Source organism: Capra hircus, chromosome 18, assembly GCF_001704415.2.
Source record: "Capra hircus breed San Clemente chromosome 18, ASM170441v1, whole genome shotgun sequence".
NCBI classification, from domain to species: Eukaryota; Metazoa; Chordata; class Mammalia; order Artiodactyla; family Bovidae; genus Capra; species Capra hircus.
Window position 1 is genome coordinate 67,205,629 of NC_030825.1, and position 17,770 is coordinate 67,223,398.

At 56.3% G+C, this 17,770-nt stretch overlaps 2 protein-coding genes and 1 pseudogene across 5 annotated transcripts in view; 2 read left to right on the forward strand and 1 right to left on the reverse strand.

Moving 5' to 3' along the window:
- Positions 1-17,770, forward strand: part of LOC102173964 — a 30,289-nt gene that overhangs the window by 658 nt on the left and 11,861 nt on the right. The window contains exon 1 of one of the 4 annotated variants that reach the window (XM_018063518.1): positions 16,416-16,797. The exons of 1 other annotated variant lie outside the window; for it this stretch is intronic. In XM_018063518.1, the coding sequence (XP_017919007.1) occupies positions 16,723-16,797 (75 nt within the window). In that variant the 5' untranslated portion in view covers positions 16,416-16,722. Of the gene's footprint in view, positions 1-16,415; positions 16,798-17,305; positions 17,428-17,770 lie in introns of those variants that run through there. 2 more of the 4 variants (XM_018063519.1, XM_018063520.1) reach the window with 2 other exon arrangements.
- On the reverse strand, positions 1,322-12,578 carry MZF1 (myeloid zinc finger 1). The gene is made up of 5 exons (XM_013971753.2): positions 10,572-12,578; positions 10,042-10,225; positions 9,505-9,575; positions 9,275-9,395; positions 1,322-4,514 (listed from the first exon to the last, which is right to left on the reverse strand). The coding sequence occupies exons 1-5, from the start codon at positions 10,965-10,967 to the stop codon at positions 3,079-3,081; spliced, it is 2,208 nt and encodes a 735-aa protein (XP_013827207.2). The 5' UTR covers positions 10,968-12,578; the 3' UTR covers positions 1,322-3,078.
- On the forward strand, positions 13,555-14,697 carry LOC102173684 (annotated as a pseudogene).

A 17,770-nucleotide genomic window follows, 5' to 3' on the forward strand; every position in this document is an offset into this window, starting at 1 on the left:
TAGTGTTCTCAGGCTTCAGGCATGACTGTTCTGGGACGCGGAGGCCTCTTCCAAACTCAGTTTTCCTTTTTGTTGTTCTCATCCGCTCTACTCTTGGTGATTATTTTTGTACGGCACGTGAGGGTTGATGACCATCCTGCAGTTTCCAACCAAAGTCTCAGGGTTGGTTTTTATTGGCCAGCCTGGTTCATGTGTCCATCCTCAGGCCAGTTGCTGAGACCCTTCAGCTAAGGTCCCATCTCGGGATGGAGTATTGATTCCCTGGAGAGGTAACAGTCCACAGCTAGACTTGTGTGATCTTTGATCTTGTGGCTTCCCCACCGTGCAGTGGGTAAGACTTGATCATGAAACAAAATGCTAAGCAAAGGGGGCCATAGTTTCTGGACCGAGGAGGAGGGGATGGCCTAAGTGAGGCAGGCGGCTGGGTTGGAGGTGGTGCAGCCAAGCTTGTCACCTTCGTGCTCACTCACGTGGCAGAGAGGCACAGGTGGTTTGGGTGGTACAGGTGCTTGTGGCCCTTGGTCCTGCCGCCTGTTAGTAAGCAGCACAGGGCTTAATACATGCAAAGGCCCTGAGGGAAGCTGGGGCCAGTGCTGTGGAGGGACCGGGCAGAGGAGTGGGCAGAACCTGGTGTGTGGGCTGTGAGGGTGAAAGTGCACCTACGATTGTTACCCTAGCCTCTGGGTCCTGACACTGGGAAGAAGGGGTCTGTCCAGGGAATGAGGGAGCAGGAGTGGGCAGGGCAGGGAGGCTGAGTGCTGTGGGCCTCCAGGCTGGAGGTGGATGGCTGGAATCAGAGCAGTGCTGATTGGTGGAGACAAGTGGATAGATTTGGGAGGCTGGGGTGCTGATGAGAATAACTGGATGGATGTGGCCTGGGGCAGCCGGCTGGGCTTGGGAGTGGACAGTATGAACTCGGATACAGACAGTCTGGGGACAGGCTGACTGGGCACTGTTGCAGCTTTCCTAGATGACCAGTGCTTGGGTAGTCCTCTCCTGGGTTCTTCTATGGCTCTGGCCAAATGGTCATTCTGTCCAAGCCCTCTGTCTTGATTGCATGGTAACACTTGGGTCTTGACCTGTAGCCAATGTGACTGGATTGCAAAGGTGTCCCTGGTCAGCTGCCCTCACATAGCTGTTCACGTTGGCTTCTTCTCAGAGGGCTGTTTTGGGAGGTGGGTCCCTGGACTTCTCAAGGATTTGGGTGTGGGGTCCCATCCAGATGTCTCCATGCTTTTCATGTTTGTTGTAATTTTTCCTGTGTGGAATTTCATGTTTTTATGTAGTTGTATCTGCACAGATTTCATGATGAACACAAAGATGACCAAAGATGAGTTTTCTTTGTTTCAGATTATAAGTCACACAAGTCATTAAAAAAAACCCCACATTACAGGATTTTATAAAGTTCCGGCAACATTCCTCCAACCTGAGACCACTAGCTACTGGCTACCTGTGTTCATTCGTGTGCCTTCTCTGAGCTGATTCCTCAGCCCCTCTCTGTCTTCCTCTTCCCTCTGATTCTACATATCTCACACCAGGTTTCTCAGAACCGTTTGTGACCAGAGAACTGAGTGCTGTCAAAGGGCCCAGGGGACCCCCACCCCCACCCTGCCCCGCCTCAGTCCTGATCATGCGGCACAGTAGTGCCCCTGCCTTGGGGAGTGGCAGACCTTGCTGGATGTAGTTCAGTTCAGTTCAGTCCAGTTGCTCAGTCGTGTCCGACTCTTTGCGACCCCATGAATCGCAGGACGCCAGGCCTCCCTGTCCAGTAGATGCCAAGAATGGCCCTGGTTGTGGCTGGGGCTAGACTAGCGGGGAGGGGGAAGGAGAAGGGTCGAGTTGGGGAGGAGGGGCCCTGAGGCTTGGAGCAGGCCTTCTCTCGCATGTTGGTAGGGAGCCCCTGGCCCAGGCTGCTTGTCTTTTCCTGATACCAGGGCCCAAGTCTTGTAGGGACTGGGGTGACTCAAAGTGGCAGGTGAGGTAGCAGCTGTGCTTCTGGAAGGGCTGTTCCTAGAACCCTCTAGACCTCTAGACCAAGATCAGGCTGACTCCAGTCTAGGGTGAGGTTCAAGTCCCAAGCCAGACCCTGCTGCATGAATATCCCCTTTTTGGAACTGCTTTTCACCCATGGTCTCTGGTCCTTCCGCCATCCATTGGGGGAAAGGGGGGCCGTGTCAAGGCCCCAGCGGTAGGATGGAAGGGGAGGACAGGGCAAAAGCAGCAGTGGCGCAGGAAAAGGCGGGAGGGGTCCGGAGGTCCCGCCCTCGAGTCTGCAGAAGTCTGACCTGGAGCTGCCAGTGTCTGTCCACCTGTATGTCAGCGGCTGGTGTGTCCTGTGACTAGTTACTGAACACACATGATAGAGACCTTCCAGTTGGGGGGTACTTAGGGGTTGTGCCTGGGGCCAGGGAGGGAAGAGAACAGCCCGCGACAGCACCTGGAGGGCTGGGGAACTGGCCTAGCCTTGCTGCCAGCTTTGGTTCTCAGACCGGCTGGAGTCTGTGGGAACAGAGGAAAGTCTCCTAAGACTAGATTCCCACTTAAAACCTTACAGCTTTTACAGCTAAGATATGGCCTCCTCGGTTTCATAAACACATAAACTCAGGCTGGCAGTGGACTAATGGCACCCATTTGATGCTTCAACACCCAATGGTCTTGGCTGGCTGGCAGGGCTGTGCCCTCCTGGTCCTCTGCTGGAGGTTGACTTGGCCGGCAGAGAGGTGGGTTGAAGGCAAATAGTACAGAAGCCCTGCTGTAAGGGGACGTCCTGCAGACGTGGGCAGGCCCTGCTAGAGGCCACATCTGCCGGGAGCCCTGGGTCTTGCAGGAGCCACGTGGTTACAGAGAAGGTGGTAGACCTGTAGTGAGGGCTGAGAGGGGTCCAGGCAGGTGGGCAGACAGTGGGTGCAGACCCAGACAGAGGTTCTGTGCGTTGTTTATTGAGCACCTACTGGGAGCCAGGCCCTAAGAGAGCTGGGTTGTACCCACGCGATCACGGGTCTCAGCAACCCCATGAGGTAGGTGTTCCACACACAGCCCGCCCCCAACGGTGGACGATGGTGGGGCCGCCTGCCCCGGCTACTCTGCACTGTGCACGCGCTGGTGCTGAATGAGCTTGGTGCTCTGGTGGAAGCGGCGGCCGCAGTCCTGGCAGGCGAAGGGCTTCTCGCGCCGGTGGGTGCGCAGGTGCTGCGTGAGCGTGGGCCGCTGGCGGAAGGCCTTGCCGCATTCGGGGCAGGCGTACGGCCGCTCGCCCGTGTGGATGCGCCGGTGCTGCGTGAGGTTGGCGTGCTGCCGGAAGCGCTGGCCGCACTCGGGGCAGGCGAAGGGCCGCTCGCCCGTGTGGATGCGCTGGTGCTCGGTGAGCCGGGAGACCTGCGTGAAGCCCAGGCCGCACTCGCGGCAGCGGTAGGGCTTCTCGCCCGTGTGCGTCCGCTGGTGGCGCGTGAGCTTCAGGCGCTGGCTGAAGCGCTGGCCGCACTCGGGGCAGGCGAAGGGCTTCTCGCCCGTGTGCACGCGCAGGTGCTGCGTGAGCGTGGGCCGCTGGCGGAAGGCCTTGCCGCACTCGGCGCAGGCGAAGGGCCGCTCGCCGGTGTGGATGCGCCGGTGCTGCGTGAGGTTGGAGCGCTGGCGGAAGCTCTGGCCGCACTCGGCGCACCGGAAGGGCCGCTCGCCGCTATGCACGCGCCGGTGCTGCAGCAGCACCGCGCGGCGGCCGAAGCGCTCGCCGCACTCAGCGCAGCCGAAGCACTTGTCGCCCGTGTGCACCGCCTGGTGCTCCAGCAGCACGGCGCGCCGCGCGAAGCTCTGGCGGCACTCGCTGCACGGGAAGGGGCCGGGGGGCTCAGGCGCGCCGGGAGGGGCCGGGGGCGCGGCGCTGGGGCCCGGCGGGTCGCCGTGGATGCGCTGGTGCTGCAGCAGGTTGGAGCGCTGGCGGAAGCTCTGGCCGCACTCGGCGCAGCGGAAGGGCTGCTCGCCTGTGTGCACGCGCCGGTGCTCCTCCAGGCGCCCGCTGCGGACGAAGCCCTGGCCGCAGTCGGCGCACACGAAGGGCCGCTCCTCTGTGTGCGTGAGCTGGTGGCGCAGCAGGTGCGAGCTGCGGCTGAAGCTGCGGCCGCACTCGCCGCACACGAAGGGCCGCTCCCCGGTGTGGATCTTCTGGTGCCGCAGCAGGTTGCTGCGCTGGCTGAACACCTTCCCGCACATGTCGCAGCGGCCCCCTCGCTCAGCTCCGGCCCCTGTGCCGGGGCGCCCCCGAGCCCGGCTGCGACCCTTGGGGACACGCCAGCTCGCCACGGCCAGCCCGCGGCCCAGGCCCTGGCGGGCATCCTCCGTGGGGTCCAGCTCACCTCCCAGGTTGCTGGAGAGCGCTAGCGCGTGTGAATAGCCACCTTCGTGGGAGGCTGACCCTTGTCGGCCTGTGAGGCTGGCCACACCGAGGTCCCAGGGCAGGTGGACGTGGGGGCTCACGATGTCCGGGTCCACAGAGACGTTGTCCATCTGGGGTGTAAACCCTGCATGGCACAGGGGGATCCACTCATGCATGACAGAGAACCCGCTGGTGCCCAGAGACACGCCAGCCCTGGGGAAAGGGTGTGAAATGGAGCGACCTAAAACTGCCCAAGGAGGCAGACAGAAGTCACCTGGGCAGGGGCAGGGGTTCTGTCTGAGCAGGCTTCCGAAGGCGGTAAGGATGGGACAGACAGGCGGAAGACTAAAAACTGGCGACGGGCTTTTCACGTGTGGCCTAAGTTTGCAAAACCGCCTTTCTGGAAGGGCTGTAGTGCAAAAGTGGCCCTTGCACTGGGCAGGTGGGTGATGTTGGTTCCCACAGATGCAGAGAAGTGGGTGGGTTTGAGGGAGGCTGGAAGTGGAGTGAACAGGTGGGAAATGCAGGCACCAGGACTTCTGTCTGCTGTGCCCTGCCTGTGATGACAGCGCGGCTCCTGAGGCGCTGCTGAGACCTTGTGCAGCCACTGAGGAGTCTGGCCCTGTCTGTAGGGAAGTGTGGACGTGGTGCCGTGGCATTTACAGGGCACAGGAGGCCCTGGGCCTGCCTGCGATTGGACAGGGCTAGGCGTCTGGCTCAAAGGAGCAGGTTCCAGCCAGGCTGTGAGCACTCCATCCTTAGATGCTGGAGGAGGGAGGAGATGCAAGCCTGGCACGGAGGAGGAGGGAATTACATCAGGGACACAGAGAGAGAAGCAGGGGCTTCAGGGATGACAGAAAATCTATAAGCTGCCATGGAAAACGTAGATAAATTATACTGCATCAAAGGAAATCACTTGTGTTCAGCAAAACCCCTCAAGAGTCACATGATGAATGACAAACTGAGAAACCCTCCAGAGTCAAGGGTCTAATTAGCCAAAGTAACAGCAGCAATCAGTCGACAGGAAAGGATGTGGGCAGAAGACTAGAAAAGAAAGGGAAATGCCACTGAGGCTTAAATTCCCTAAAGCATGCTTAGTTCCCCCATAAGAAAACTGCACATTAGGGCCATACTTGTCTGCTGCTCCACATCCTTACTCCAGAACCCAAGTGTCTGTGTGCATTGCTGGTGAGCACAGACAAGCTGGTGTCACCAAGTACGTCAAATGATAAATTTCCCATAGGCTAATCCAACAATTCCACTTCTAGGTACTTCTCCACCAGTGTGTTCCTCCCTGTGTGAAATGACTGGTATAGGAGGTTCTCAGTTTTCAATAAAAAGTAACTCAAAAGAGTGTCAGTGGGAGCCTGGATGGGTAAACAGGTGTGTCCTGGGGAGCTGTCCAAAGAGGAGGGCGCTTGCTGCTGTGTGTTCAAGTGGGAAGATGCACGAAAAATGTCAGGTGGGGAACAGGGTGAAGATTCAGCCTCCATGTGTGTTTTAAAGACGGCAGATGAGCATGCATCCACAGTTGTGTTTGCTTTCCTGCACACAGAATCTGTAAGTCCACACAAATGACCAGTGCTGCTGGCTGTTGGGCTGCAAGACCGTGTGACTCAGGCAGGGGAGGGGTGCTCCGCTGTATATGCCCTCGGGCCTTCTGAATTTTCTAACATGAATGCTACCTGTTCAGAATGTTCTCCTGATGAAAACACTGGCTGCACAGACGTTCTGTGGAGGGCAAGGGGAGCAGCCAGGACACCCAGTGGTGTGGAGCCCACGGTGGCTGAGGGAACCGGTATTTGAAGAGGGAGCTGTGGTTGTCTGTGGGCAAGTGCAGCCCAAGGAAAGACCGGGGCAGCAGAGAAAGGGCCCGCTGAGGAGCCGTAGCCGGGGCCGCCAGTGTGGCTGGAGAGAGCAGAGACTGTGCTGTGCTGGGAGAGGCAGGGCACTAGCTGCCCAGCAGGGCCCCCAGCTGAGAGTTGAGGCAGTGGAAGGGGTGCCTGACAGAGCAAAAGAGAAGACCCTTCAAAATGCCTGGGGCAGCTCCAAAGCAAGAAAGGGCTGTCCAGAGCTTGGGCACTGCGCTCGCAAGTTTTAAGGCTGCAGAGACCAGGGAGCTGAGGCCAGGTTCCGCTGTGAAGCAGGGGGTTGAGGACTCGGCCTGGGTTAGTGCAGCCCACCCACAGACCTTTGGTGTGTGAGCCTGCAGAGGGATCTCCACTGAACGGCTGGGGGCCCAGGTGAGCCTTCCAGTTCAGAGTCACGATGGACTCCGTGGCAGCCTGTCACCCAGGATGGTGCTTAGTGCAGGGACAGACAAGGAGCTCCCTGAGCCGTGAAGGGCAGGCTGTTCGCAGTGCAGCCAGCGGGAGCACTCGCACCTCAGGAAACCAAGCTAGCTAACAAGTCCAGAAATAACGTCAGGTATGTCCAGGTTCTCAAAGGATGGGTCAGCATCCATGAAGAAAGAATGAGTTTGGGCCCTTTATTGATAAAAACAGCAAATGGGGACTTCTGGGTAATAATAGTTATCTCTTTAAATTGGTTTCATTGTGAAACAGCATTAAAAACCACCATAAAGGTTTTGTTTTCCTCAAGGTATAAAGTCCACAAAGATGAAGAGGAAGGGAAACAAAGCAACCCCTGATATTTCTACTCTGGATGGCGGACCGAGCAAACAGTAACTGCAGCAGTGGGGAAAATGGAAAGAAATCAACCTGTTTGATCTCAAAGGCTCAAAAAGTTCAGGGTTTGGAAGGACCAGGTCCCTCTGGCCAGGCAGGTAAAGGGGCAGGGACGCCAGGCGGGTGGGGGAAGCTGACCCAAGCTGAAGCTGGGCTACCTCAGGGAACAGCACTGGGCCCTCTCTGCACACAGTTCTGAGGAAATGGAGGATGTGGGCACTGCAGTAGCTCTTTCTGGATCTCTTCTCCCATCCTGGCAAAAGGCTGGTGGAGGGTGTGCACCAACACTGAGGAAGTCGAGGGGTAAGCAAAGCCACCCAGGGGACTGAGATGCCAACCTGTCTCCCAGCCAGGATGCAGGCAAGAGGCTAGACGTGCCTTCTTAGGACACTCAGAGGCAAGAACTGAAGATCCTCACAGCAAGGGCGCCCGCCTCCATACAGCCCAGCCAGGGTGCATGTGGCCCCTTCAGTGGCATCCACGGTTGTTCCACCCACCCACTCATGTCACACAAGAAGTGGGTCTCTATGGGGAGCAAACTCTTCATCTCTCCCAGCTGCCCTGTCTCACCTGCCAAAGAGATCAGAGAGCACCCTGGGAGAAAGCTTGAAGACAAGTCATCATTTGTTGGGCTCCAAAATCACCATGGATGGACGCAGCTATGAAATTAACAGACACTTGCTCCTTGGAAGGAAAGTTATGACCAACCTAGACAGCGTATTAAAAAGCAGAGATACTACTTCGCTGACAAAGGTCCATATAGTCAAAGCTATGGTTTTTCCGGTAGTCATTTATGGATTTGAGAGTTGGAACATAAAGAAGGCTGAGCACTGAACAATTGATGCTTTGGAACTGTACTGTTGGAGAAGACTCTTGGCGAGTCCCTGGGACTGTAAGGAGATCAAACCAGTCCATCCTAAAGGAAATCGGTCCTGAATATTCACTGGAAGGACTGATGCTGAAACTGAAGTTCCAATACTTTGGCCACCTGATGTGAAGAACTGACTCACTGGAAAAGACCCTGACACTGGGAAAGACTGAAGGTGGGAGGAGAAGGGGAGGACAGAGATGAGATGGTTGGATGGCATCACTGACTGAATGGACATGAATTTGTGCAAACTCCAGGAGATAGTGAAGGACAGGAAAGCCTCACGTGCTGCAGTCCATGGGGTTGAGAAGAGTCAGACACAACTTAGCGACTGAACAACAACAAATTATTATCCTCAGAGAAATAAGGAAAGATGTTACCACTGTAAGAACAGAAAGTGGCTTAAATAAGTATTCAGGGAAAGAAGACACTGGTGGGAACTGAAACTCTACTACCAGATGTGAAAATCTCAAAAGAAGAATCTGGAGGATACATGAAGAAATTTTCTGGAAGATAGAGCAGAAAAAAAGGGATGGGAAATTGCAGAGAACAGAACACTGGAGCATTTGTCCTCGAGTCTAGTAACCGAGTAACGGGCATTCTCGAAACAAGAGAACAGAACAGTGCAGGGGAAGGAACTCAAAGAAACAATTCAGGGCAGCTTCCCACAGTTGAGAAATTGAATTTAAAGTTAGGCTCACCAACAGTGGTGATAAAAAATGTTTTGACCCAGTTTTACAGCAGTTAAGAAAAAAATGTTTGGAGACTGAGTCAATAAAAAGAGCTCTTCACCCAGCCAGAATTCAGTGTGATGTGGAGTGCTAGACGAATGTGTTTTAGATATGTAACACCTCTCAGAACTTTACCTCCTGCTCCAGAGATCACAGGAAGGTCCACCAGAACATGGGAGTAAACCCAGAAGTGCAGGGGCCCAGGGAGTGGGGATGAAGATGAGATGGGGCATGGACGATGGTGGGCCATGGCAGGCATGTGACCGAGGTGGACTGAGCAAGGCGTTTGGCCTGAGAACCTGGGTGGTTGGGTGGGACACTGTGCTGTCCCGCCCAGTCCCCACCTGTGTGAAGGTCCCTCCTGTCTGTCCACCCTGCTGACCTGCTGTCCAGTTGGTGGGACGCAGGCCTGGAACCTGGGGGCCATCCAGGATGCCAGGGCTGGGAGAGGAGGTGGGGAACATGAGTCCTGCTCTCAGGAGGGTTTACGGGGCTGGGAGGTTAATGGAGGGCTTGGCTTTGGAGGGCAGGTGCTGAAGCAGGCTGAATACTGCAGGGGCCGCCCAGGCAATGCGGGTGCGTAGGTGATGCTGGAGGAAGGGGGCCCTGTGTTACTCACCTGGGGAGAAGATGCCCCCGGCTTCCTCCTGCCACAGGGCCCGGCAGTGCTGCCTCCAGGAGGAACCCTCAGGCCCAGACTCACTATGGGGGGAGGCCTGGTCCAGCACCACGCCATAGTCCTGAAACCACAGCGGTCACTGCTGGTCTGTGTGGCCAGGCCCACCCAGGAGGGACCCACCCGGCCCACACCCAGCCCCACCTGCTGAGGCTCCCAGAGCAGGGACTCACCTGGGCCTGGTCAGGGAGCAGAGTGAAAGGGGTCCCCTGCGGGCTGCTTAGAGGCCGAGGACACAGTGGCTCTGGAGAAGGAGGGTGTGGTCAGGAAGCTCCAGGGTGCCCCACCCTGCTGCCCTCCTCAGTGCTGTGCCAGGTGCTGGGATCCGGTGGGGTGGGACCTGGGGCTGGCGTGGCAGGGGGCTCTCGGGGTCACATGGGAACGTGGTGTGGGGGCGTGTCTGGCACCTGCCTGGGAGGGGGAGGAGAGAAGGACCTCCCCCCAACCCCCGCCTCCAACGCTCGTCTGCTGTCTGGTCTGCAGCAGTTCGCTAATGCCCCCCCAGCCCCCACCCCCACCCGCCGCAGATCTTCTCGGGGAGAGGACTCCTGTCTCCCATACACGGAAACCCCAGGAGCTAGCGCCATGCTGACTGAGGACATGGAAGGAACCACAGCTGTGGCAGGCTTGGCCCACAGGGGAGAATGGCCACCACTGGCTGGGCGGGATGCGGGGGCCGCCGAAGCAGAGGGCACACCGCCTGCCCTTACCTGGCTCCTCGGTAACCTCGGACTCCTCTTTCACCAGCAGGCCCAGCGTTGATTGCTCCGTGGCCCCAGGGGGCATCTCCAGCCCCGGTTCTGGAGTCTCAGGTGTGGGCTGAGGGAGGGCCTGGAAGTCGGGGGGCTCCGTCCTCTCCGAGAGTACCTCCTGACCTTGCACCTGGACCGTGACCTGGGTAGGTGCCCCCCATCAGGAGCTCAGGTAGGGAGCTCCCTGGCCTCCACCCTCTTGGAATCCCAGGGGTCCTGACTCGGCCTCTGAGGACCCGCGGTCCCCAGGGACTGACATAGAGGGCAGGGACGCCCTGCAGTTGCTCTCCTCTGCCGACACCACCCGCCGCCCCCCCAATGCAGCCTGAGTCCTGACTCCAGCTGATGGAGGGCTGGAATTGGAACCGCGGCTGCCCTGGCACAGGCTCTGCTGCAGGTGACCCCTTCCAGACCGCGGGGGACTAGCATCCTGCTGAAAAGGGCGCCCCCAGGATGAGGCAGAGACCCCAGGCCGCTGGCTGACTCACCCATCTCCGGGGCCCTCCTGGCTCCCGGCGGAAGCCCTCCACCAGGGCCGCGGCCTCCTCAGGGCTGCCTGGCTGTTGTCCCCGCACGCGGGCTTGGATCTCGAGGGGCAGCACGCCCAGGAACTGCTCCAGCACCAGCAGCTCCAGCATCTGCTCTTTGGAGTGCGCCTCGGGCCGCAGCCACTGGCGGCAGAGCTCCCGGAGCCGGGCCAGCGCCTCGCCAGGCCCCGCGGCCTCCTCATAGCGGAAGCGCCGGAAGCGCTGCCGTGCCGTCTCTGGGCTCAGATCCCAGGCGGCGAGTTCGCCCTCCTCCTCAGAGTCCTCCAGCTTCACCGTGACAGGCCCCTCATCTTCTAGGGATGCGCGGCCCGGGGAGCCCAAAGCCGCTGGCCTCATCGGAAAGACCAGGCTGGGGCTCTTGAGGCCAGTGTCCACCCCCAGGGAGGAGCGCGCGGAGGCTGCTGCGATGGGGACAGCTGGCGTGCCGCTCAGGCTCAGCTGCCGCGTGGGGCCGGCCAGCCCTCGTTGAACCCCTCTAGCTGGGTGTGTGCAGTCTCTGGCCTGTTCCTCAGGCCCAGAAGGCACCTCCTCTGCCTGCTAAATCCCACCCGTCTACACGCACCGCCTGAGCCCTGCCCTCAGCCCTCTCCTGGCAAGAGAGACACCTACGACCCCCGCCGCTGGGCATCCGCACCACCGCCACCTCGCCCCCGCCAGCGCCGGCCCATCACTGCCATCCACTCTCCTGCGTGTTTCTCCGACTGTTGCCCCCCAGCGTGGTTTCACAGGGCAGCCCCCCTCCAGCGGCCCCAGCCCACACCTGTGCGAGGCCCACTGTAGGGCACATCACTCTGTCGTCATCCTCCTCCCATCCAGCCCCCTTTTCTGAGCCCCATTATCTCCTCGACCTCCTGACTCAGGTGGGGCTAGCGGGTGATGGCGTTTGAGAGAGGGGTGCCAGGGGCCCGAGACCCCTGGCCTTGGAGCCTGCGAGAAGAGCCGGAGATCCCGACCCTGCCTATTTGCCACGTAATCCTGCCTTGTCGCTGTGCCACTGTGACTCTCCGCCCCCCCGTCTGCAAACGGGGGCGACCCCCGCTACACTCGCGCTGCTCCTGCAGCTGGAGGTACGGTCCGAGCTTTGGGAAGAAACCGGCGTTTATTTCGATTTCGAGGCCGCCTGATCCCGTGAGTCTGACCTTGGCTCCTCAAGGCTCCAAGTCGGCCTGAAATCCCAGGGGAAGGCTGGGCCTCCGTGACCCTGCCTGCCCTGCGGAGCTTCCCGAACGATGTCGAATAGCAGCCGGGGCGGGCGGCGCTTGCCTCAGGGAGCCGGGGCAGATCCGGGTGCCGCCATGGCAATGGGGCGGGGACTCCAGGCTCTGTCGCCGTGGCAACCCGCGCCGTGCGCGACAACCCAGGGCCAGTTCGCAGGGAGCGCCAGGCCCCTGCCCCGCGCCCCGCAGGACTGCCGTCCGGGTCCCTGTCCAAACCTTCCGGGCCGAGGGGCCCCCGCCTTCACCTCGGCGCTCAGCTGGCCGCACCGCGCTCCCGAGCATGCGCACTCCTCGGCCTCCCCTCCCGGCCAGACTATAGCTCCCAGAGTGCTCCGCGCAGCAGCGCGAGCGCCGCCCCGCGCCCCCGCCCCCCGCCTCAGTTTCCGCGCTCGCCTGTTTCCATCCTCGCCTCAGTTTCCACCGTCCTTCCGCCTGTCGCGCCACTCTCGGGGCTGTGTCTCCCCGCTCTCCGAGCCTCACTTCCAGGCGTCCCGGCACCCGTCGACGCGAGCAAGCTTCTCAGGGGGAAATGTGCCCAGCACCGCCTTCCAGCAAGCTTCCTGAATTCTCTACCGGGCTTCTGGGAGTTAGGGCTCTGCACCAATCACGGCCCTCGCTAGGACGCCCTCAGCCCCCGTCTCCATGGCGACTCCCCGCAGAGGCTGGGTCACCCCTTCCTCCGCGCTGGGGACCGCAAGCGAGCCTGCCATTTTCGCCTCCGCCCCCCGAGAGCCGGGCCCGAGCGGTGTGGTCGGTTGGCCTGCCGCGCGCCTGCGCGGCCCGCTGAGGCTCTTTTGTTGTCATTGGCGGTAGGCGGGCCCCGGGCGTCTCCACGGTAACCGGTGGGCTGAGCAGGTGGTTTCCAGGGCAACCCCGTGTACCGGCTGGTGTCTGAGAGGATGAGAGAGGTGGGGTGAGGGTAGAGATGCTGAGCGAGCGAGATAGCGAGGAGAGAGTGAAAGTAAGTGAACACATAGTGACAGAGACACACGCAGGACAGACAGCGGAGAGGGCTTTCTCCTCTCAGAGACCTAGATCAGAGAGTCAGGGCTGGTCAGACGTGTGTCAGAACAGATAACAAGAGGGAGAGAAATCAGGGCCGGGATGGAGAGGAAAGGAGAGACAAAAGGAGATTCGATTTACAGCGAGACGTGCAGATCGCGAGATTCAAGGGACAAACGAGGATCAGGAGTACAGAAGCAAGAGGAGAGACGTGGACAGAAATTGGAAATAAAGTGAAATGAGTCGAGAGTTTTCAAGGGCTCAGAGAAGGGTGACAACAAGAAGAGAGACAGATGGAGCAGGAGGGCCACTTGTTAAGGGAACTTACCCAAAACTTGCCAATAAGAGAAAAAAGATGGCTGGGAGTCCTAGCACAGTCTCTAGTAAGACTGCTTCAGATTGATTCCCTAAGCGAAGCAACTCTTGATCAGAGTTCAGATACTGTGACGTTAGATGCTAACTTGTAAAAGGTTGATAGGTTGTAAATGCTTTCTGTCCAGTAGAGAAGGGTACCCCAAGTTTTTTTTTTTTTTTAAACCACCCTGTAGGACACTAAGATGCCTGTGTGGGACACCAACAATCTGACTTTGCGCTATTATTTCAGTGTGTGTTTGTTGTTTCACCCTCTCTGTTGTTTCTTCTCTCTCACCTTCCCAGAACCACATGTGTCATCCTGCTAGTTCCCACCGGAGGTAAATACCTCTTTGACACATGCTCACTGCGTTTGTTTTTAGCTGTTTCAAAAATTAAAATTTTGACAGTCTGAAAGCAACCATTTCTCCCCGAATGTGGAACAGATAGGAAGAAAGAGAAAACAGTGAAAGAGACCCAGGGAAGGAAGGTGGTACAAAGGATGATGGAAAGAAAGAGACCGGGTCCCGGCTCAGAGGCTCCAGTGGGCCTCTTGGTGAGCTGGGCCCCAGCTCATCCTGTGTAGGGAATGTGAGCCTCACCCAGGCCTGGGGATGACCCGCAGAGTGGCTGGTCCAGTCCATGGAAGACTACTGGGAGTTACAACCAAAGCAATTCTGTGAGTACTGCAGGTGTTGGATAGTGGACAATAGGCCTAGTGTTTACTTTTCTGAAAGAGGAAAGAATCATAAAGAAAATGTGTCAAAGAGGGTATGTGAGATTAAACAGGAAAGCCTGGAGAAGGGAAAGGAAGAAGAAAAAGCATCTAAGGAGTTTGCTGCAGTGGAGGTAGCTGCCCTGAAAGGATACTAACAGGATTTGAAAAGGTTTGGCTTAGAGTCAGAAATTTCAGAGCCAAGCATATCGTTAGTGACCAGTGCTGTTCCATTCATCTCCGCATCAAAATCGGCAGGAAGACAAAAAAGGACCCTTAAAAGGGCAGATGGACAGAATGAGTTATCTCTGAGGGTTACCATTTCTATTATGATCTTATCACAAGAGGACCTCAGTGGGAAAAACCTGAAGGATTTCAAGGAGACTTAAAAAAGAAGTAGTGAAGACTGGGTAGAAGGATTAAGTGAAGATGGTTATACATATTATAACCATCAGGGGAATCCAGATGGGAAAATCCTGATGATTTCATTCCACACTCTGGTGATCTCTTATCTAGTAAAGTCAATTAAAAGTTACCTCCTACCCTGGAAGAGTCCAAATTATCAGATTCACATAGTTACTGATGGTGGAACAGGAAGCAAAAAAGGGAGGGGGGAAGGAAAGCTCTCTACAGCAATGTAAAAGCTAAAAATAAAGTTTAAGGAAGAAACTAAAAACAGTGATAAAAGTACTGAAACAGAAACAGGAAAAAAATACCTAAAGGAAGAGTTCATCAGGTCCAAATGAAGACAAATCCAAAACTCATTAGGAAAAAAAAAAAATATATATATATATATATCAGTGGATCAGTGGTAAATAATCTACCTGCCAGTGCAGAGGACTGGGTTCGATTCCTGGTCTGGGAAGATCCCGTATGCTACAGAGCAGCTAAGCCAATGCACTGCAACTATAGAGCCTGTGCTCCAGAGCCCGGGAACTCTACTGAAGCCCACAGCCCTGGAGTCCATGCTCCACAACAGAAGTCACTTCAGTGAGAAGCCCACGAACTGCAACTATAAAGTAGGCGCCGCTCTCTGCAACTAGAGAAAAGCCTGCGCAGTGCTGAAGGCCCAGCACAACCCAAATAAATACAAAAAAAAAAAAATCAAATCCATATAGAGAATGGGAAGAAATTAAACAAGATGTTGAGTCCCATGAGGAGGTAGATTTGGAACTTCAAAGCGCTGAAAATGATATGTATCAACTTCAGAAGTTGATGTTGGTGGGGAACCCAAAGTGGTGTCCTGAAGTTTGTGCAAACTCATGTCCACTGAGTCAGTGATGCCATCTAACCATCTCATCCTCTGTCGCCCCTTTCTCCTGCTCTCATTCTTACCCAGCCTCAGGGTCTTTTCCAGTGAGTCGGCTTTTTGCATCCGGTGGTCAAAGTATTGGCGCTTTGGCTTCTGCATGAATCCTTTAGGGTTGATTTCCTTTAGAATTGACTGGTTTGATCTCCTTGCAGTCCTAGGGACTCTCAAAAATCTGTTACTGAAAGAATGTGTGGTGGGTCCATCTCCTTGCCGCTCAAAAGCCAATAAACAGGCCAGCTTGGTAGAAGGGAACATTTGCTTCATATCAGATGCTGGCAACTGGGGGTGGAAGGTGTCAGACATCTGTCCAAAGGTGGACTCCCACCCCTACCCTCACCCCCAACAAGCAGGAGGCAAGAGCTTTTATAGACAGAAGAGGGGGTGGCTACATGCAGAAATCAAACAGTCATCTCTAACCGTCATCTTCAAGTTGGTCATCAGTGGTCTGACCAACATGATCTTGGTTGTTTTAGGTATAGTTAATCTTCAGTTCTAGGGTCCATTTGTTCCCATTTCTTTACAGCCAGTTCTTGGAACTGTGGCAGCTCATGTCATGGGTGTCATCTGGTCATCATGTAGTTCTCCCACCTGGTGTTTTGGTATCTATAAGACAGCTCACAGGATATGGCTCCGAATATTATCTATAGCCCTTGAGAAGGAACTAAAAGTCCTTGACTATGCTTAATGACAACATTATTATTATTTAATCTCCTTTGTTTTGTTTCAGCATTTCTCTCTTCTCTGATTAAACTTATTCTTTGACTAAAGTTTTCCACAGAAAAAAAAGCAAGCACAGGACTTGGTGGTGGTGGGCCAAGGACCATATAATCCTGCTCCGTTTCAAGTCTTCTCCCACACCAGAATTCGAAAGTATCAATTCTTTGGCACTCAGCCTTCTTTATAGTCCTACTTTCACATCCATACATGAATACTGGAAAAACCATAGCTTTGACTATATGGATCTTTGTCAAATTTTAAACAGGCTTTTCACTCTCCTCTTTCACTTTCATCAAGAGGCTCTTTAGTTCTTCTTTGCTTTCTGCCATTACAGTAGTATCATTGGCATATCTGAGGTTATTGATATTTCTCCAGGCAATCTTGATTCCAACTTGTGATTTATCCAGCCTGGCATTTCACAGGTCACTAGCATACATATAAGAAAATTACAGCTTATTAAAAATTTCGTGAAAGAGGAATAAAAAAAAAGAAAGTGACGGAAAGCAGACAGCAGAAAAGACAGGAGAAGGAAATTAATAGGCAAGAAAGCCACCCTTGGACAGACATGGCTTTGAACTTCCCAGCTCGGACTCAGCGCTGGGCGGGCTCCTCATAGAACTACATTTCCCGGCAGGCCCTGGGCGACCGGGTACAGCAGCCGGCGCGCCCCGCGCGCGGGAACCACGAGGCCCTCTCCAATCCTGGTCGTCGCCCGGCAACCTCCGCCTCCGCCGCTAAAGATGAAGGCTGGGCTCGGCCGCCGCTGGAAAGCGGTGAATGAGGCCGGAGATGAGGAGTCTCTGCAGCCCCGCCGGCCCAGCTGAGGCAGCCGGCCCATGTCGCCGTCCGGAGGTGAGGGCGGTCGGCCGCGCGGAAGCCGGGGCTCCGTGAGAAGGGGCCGAGGCGCCCATACACTCGGTTCTCGTGGGGGAAAGGAACGGACGCGCGGGAAAGGGGCCAATGGGAGTCTTCGCCGGCCCCGCCGCTTTCTGGGAAATGTAGTCTCGCGCCTCCCTCCACGGCGGGCTTGGGGGCTTTGTAGAGGGCGAGGGAGAGAATGTGTGAATATACGGGGGAGTTTAAAATTGTGGGTGAGCAGGCGAAGGCATCGATATGGAGAGAGAGGGACGGGCGCGTGACTTGTTCGGAATTCGGGGCCTTTTTCTGGAAGCCTTCCCCATGCCTACGCTTCTGTACCGCAGGTGCAGCCCATGGGTCCCTGGAGGTACTCTTCGTGGGTGCCACAGACACTCCCCAAAACACATAGACCTGTCAGGCGCCTGTCCTTGTTTTTCACACGTTTTCCTTCAAAAAACTTTTACTGTTTTGACCAGGTGCTACTTTCACATGGTTTGAAATGCAAAAGGGTCAAAGTGAGAAGTCGGCCTCCCTTCAGGGTGCTTCATTTGATAAGTTAGCACAAGACCAGAGAATGCCTCCGGAGTGCCAGGCTCTTCCGCTGGGGACTCGGCGGAGTACTCTGTAGGTACAGCTCCTGCCCTGAGGCAGTGTGTGATGGATGCACGGTAAAGGTGGGGAGGGCTTCTCTGATCAGGTTACATTTGACCTACAGAAGAGGGAATAAGCCATGCCTATTAGAGGGAAGGGCGCCCTGCTGTGCGCCAAAGAGCCACATTAGCAAAGGCCCTGGGCTGGGGGTGCCCTTAGCCTGCCCTAAGGATGTGGTCAGGAGTAAGCAAAGGAGAGAAGGAGGCTTAGAGGCCCTTGACAAAGCTGGTGATGACTGTGGCTTTGACTCCGGGTGGGAGGCCTGGGAGGACCCTGAGCACATGGGCCATCGGTTTTTTGGTGGGGAGGGCAGCAC